Consider the following 2,906-nt stretch of genomic DNA (forward strand, 5'->3'; position numbering starts at 1 on the left):
AAATAAATTAATGAAAATTAGCAAGAATTAGTAAAAAGTGAAAGAAAATTACCTGAAATAAAAACAAAAACAAAAAAAATAAATTACCTGAAAAGGGTTCTTTAAAAATCATAATAATTCTGTAACATTGTTTTAAATATGTAATCATGATACTTATATCGTTTTTCTCTAACTTTTTTCCTTGACATTTTTTAGTTTAAAAAAAACTACAACTGTTTTTTTTTTTTAAAAATAATTTCTTTACAAGTTGCAGTTACATTTCTTAAGAAGTTGCTGACTGCCTTTTTTCCTCATTTTTGGAGGAAATCTTTCACTGTCATTCATAACCTCTTTCAGTGACTTTCACCGAGTTACAGGTGACGTCGATGCTCAGCCTAAATTCTCATTGGTCACATTGAGTCTCCACCTTCTTTTTATTCGCACTTCATGAGCGGGAAAGATGGTGTCTGTTTTTCTGTCAAAGCTTCAGATGGTCAAAATGAAGACCTGGATTGTCCTGATTGTCCTGGGAATGTGTCTCCATGGCGCGGCGGCACGTGAGTTAATAGTTTTGTTGTCTATATCGGTACCATTAAGACCGATACTGTCTGATCGATCTTGATGCTAAAATGCAGCATGAGGAGGCAGCGCTGCACAGTCCAGCACACAGATAAATAAAAAGAGTCCAAAATACTTTAAAAACATAAATAACTGGCGTTTAAACTAGAGTTTCTTTGCCTAACTACAAACTACATTATACTTGGTAATTTAAGCCTTTGAGTTGTTCATGATTATTTTATATATATGCTATTTTTAAAGTGCAGTGTCATTAATTTAATGCTATTAATTGTGACTGTTATTTTAAAAATTATGTGTTTTTTTTTCGAATAAGGGACTGTTCGTTATTTATGAGAGGGGAGGGGTGGTGTCAAATGGGGGAGACAGTCCAAATATTTTTTTAAGCACAGGGTAAGGATTTATGTTTTTGATTTGGCTTAGGAGAGGGACATTCAACTTTAAATTTATGTTTTTTTTTGTGTGTTTATTTTAGTACCCATAGAATCCCCAAACCATCAAGTGGTCAAAAGCATTTTTATTGAAAAGCTTCAAAAATCACACCATTTATCACAGCCAGAAACTAAAATAAAAAATAAACTCCAACACAAAATATAAAATGTAATCTGTCACCACATAATATAGATTTTATAATTGAAAAGGAGCAAGAAGAAAATAATAATATATATCCTTCCTCCTCTTTTAATAAATAAATAAATAAATAACAGAGATGACTGAGAATAATTTGACAATATGAACGCACAGAAAAACACACTATCAAAAAAACAACGTAGTTAACATAAATATTATATTCCAAATTATCTTATTGTTTGATGTATATATTTTCTGAAATCAACTAATATAAGAAATATATATTTTAAGCCATTCTTCAGAGAAAAATACAATTTGACGACTCATACTAAATTACACATCTGCTTTAAAGTAGTACGTTCATACTAAATTCTGTTATCAGTATCGGCCACAAAGCTCCAGCATTTGACTAGCAGTAATGTTTAACTTTTAATAAAAAAAGATTGAGGTTAAACTTTTAAAAATCAGAACTAAGAGCAGATAAACATCAGTTCATGCTGGACGGATTGTTGGAGCGAATATGAATCCAGTTTATAACCTATACAAATAGAAACTTTACAGAATGACTACATTAGAAATAAGACTGAACTTAATTAAATGTAGAGTTGTGTCAATTCACATATTTCTGGGATTGTTGAAACACAGAAGATTTGCTTTTACACAAAATATTGTTTATCAAAAGTATTGGGAGTAAAACTTAAGAAAAAAGGTCTAAAGTACATGAATCAAGATATATGAAAGTGAGAAACTCAAGGGACTCGGTCAGGTCACTTGGTTGTATTTTTAAAAAGTATCTTTACACTCAAACATTTGAATTCCACAAATCCTCTTCAGCATATATTCAATACTAGATTTAAAACAATGACCCCTGTTTTTTCAAACTGCTTTCTGTCAATGAAAGTCAGCAACCCAACTGTATGACCTAAATATGCGACTCACTTAATATTTTAATTCAGGATAAATACATTTTTTTAGACAAATTCATCACAAATACTATAAATAATGTATTTACGGAGTGCACAATTGAGATTATTAGGATGCTTTGCATGTAGTACTTTTTGATTCTGAGTGCATTAAAATGACATTTTTTAGTGATTGAGAAAACTGTAATTCTGAAATGATTATTTTACTATTTTCTTACAGGAATTCACTCTCTGAAGTATGTCTACACTGCGTCTTCTGAGGTCCCAAACTTCCCAGAGTTTGTGTCTGTTGGGTTGGTTGATGACGTTCAAATTGATTGCTATGACAGTAATACCATGAGGGACATACCCAAACAGGACTGGATGAGCAGAGTCACAGAAGAGAATCCACAGTACTGGGAGAGGGAGACAGGGTTACATTTGAATGCCCAGCAAGTCTTTAAAGCCAACATTGAAACTGCAAAGCAGCGCTTCAACCAAACTGGAGGTCTGTTTATGTTCCACTTTCTCTTGATAAAATGTTTATATTTTCATTCAGTGTTTTAATAAACAGATATTTCACACACACAACTCTTCAGCTGTCATGTTTTATTAATGCAGACTAAACAGTTTTATGTTTTTTTATTGATTAATTGAAAAATAGTCATTATGTAATGAGTAATGGCATGAATATTTAGTTTGTGCCCTAGAATTAATCTGCAGAATATGGATTAACTTTATTGCACTGACCACAGTGTGTCCATCCCATAATATACATACATATATAGTAGAACTACAGATTGGATGAGATTAACTTTACTCGATCACAGTGTGTCTGAGCTATAATAAACATATATAGTGCTGAAACAAATAGTCAAT

The 2,906-nt window shown here is 31.5% G+C and overlaps 1 protein-coding gene across 1 annotated transcript; it reads left to right on the forward strand.

The window, feature by feature from the left end:
- The first annotated feature begins 414 nt into the window (after window positions 1-414).
- LOC121939554 (H-2 class I histocompatibility antigen, Q9 alpha chain-like) lies at window positions 415-2,613 on the forward strand. The gene is made up of 2 exons (XM_042482561.1): window positions 415-536; window positions 2,269-2,613. Exons 1-2 carry the CDS (start codon window positions 440-442, stop codon window positions 2,592-2,594), a joined length of 423 nt encoding a protein of 140 aa, XP_042338495.1. The 5' UTR covers window positions 415-439; the 3' UTR covers window positions 2,595-2,613.
- Window positions 2,614-2,906: the final 293 nt, after the last annotated feature.

Source organism: Plectropomus leopardus, unplaced genomic scaffold, assembly GCF_008729295.1.
Source record: "Plectropomus leopardus isolate mb unplaced genomic scaffold, YSFRI_Pleo_2.0 unplaced_scaffold5056, whole genome shotgun sequence".
NCBI classification, from domain to species: Eukaryota; Metazoa; Chordata; class Actinopteri; order Perciformes; family Serranidae; genus Plectropomus; species Plectropomus leopardus.

Excerpts from the sequence above, each read along its gene's own strand:
- LOC121939554 (XM_042482561.1), top strand. The coding sequence starts at position 440 with ATGGTGTCTGTTTTTCTGTCAAAGCTTCAGATGGTCAAAATGAAGACC. Across the intron at positions 537-2,268 it reads TCTCCATGGCGCGGCGGCAC|GAATTCACTCTCTGAAGTAT; the intron begins GTGAGTTAATAG and ends ATTTTCTTACAG.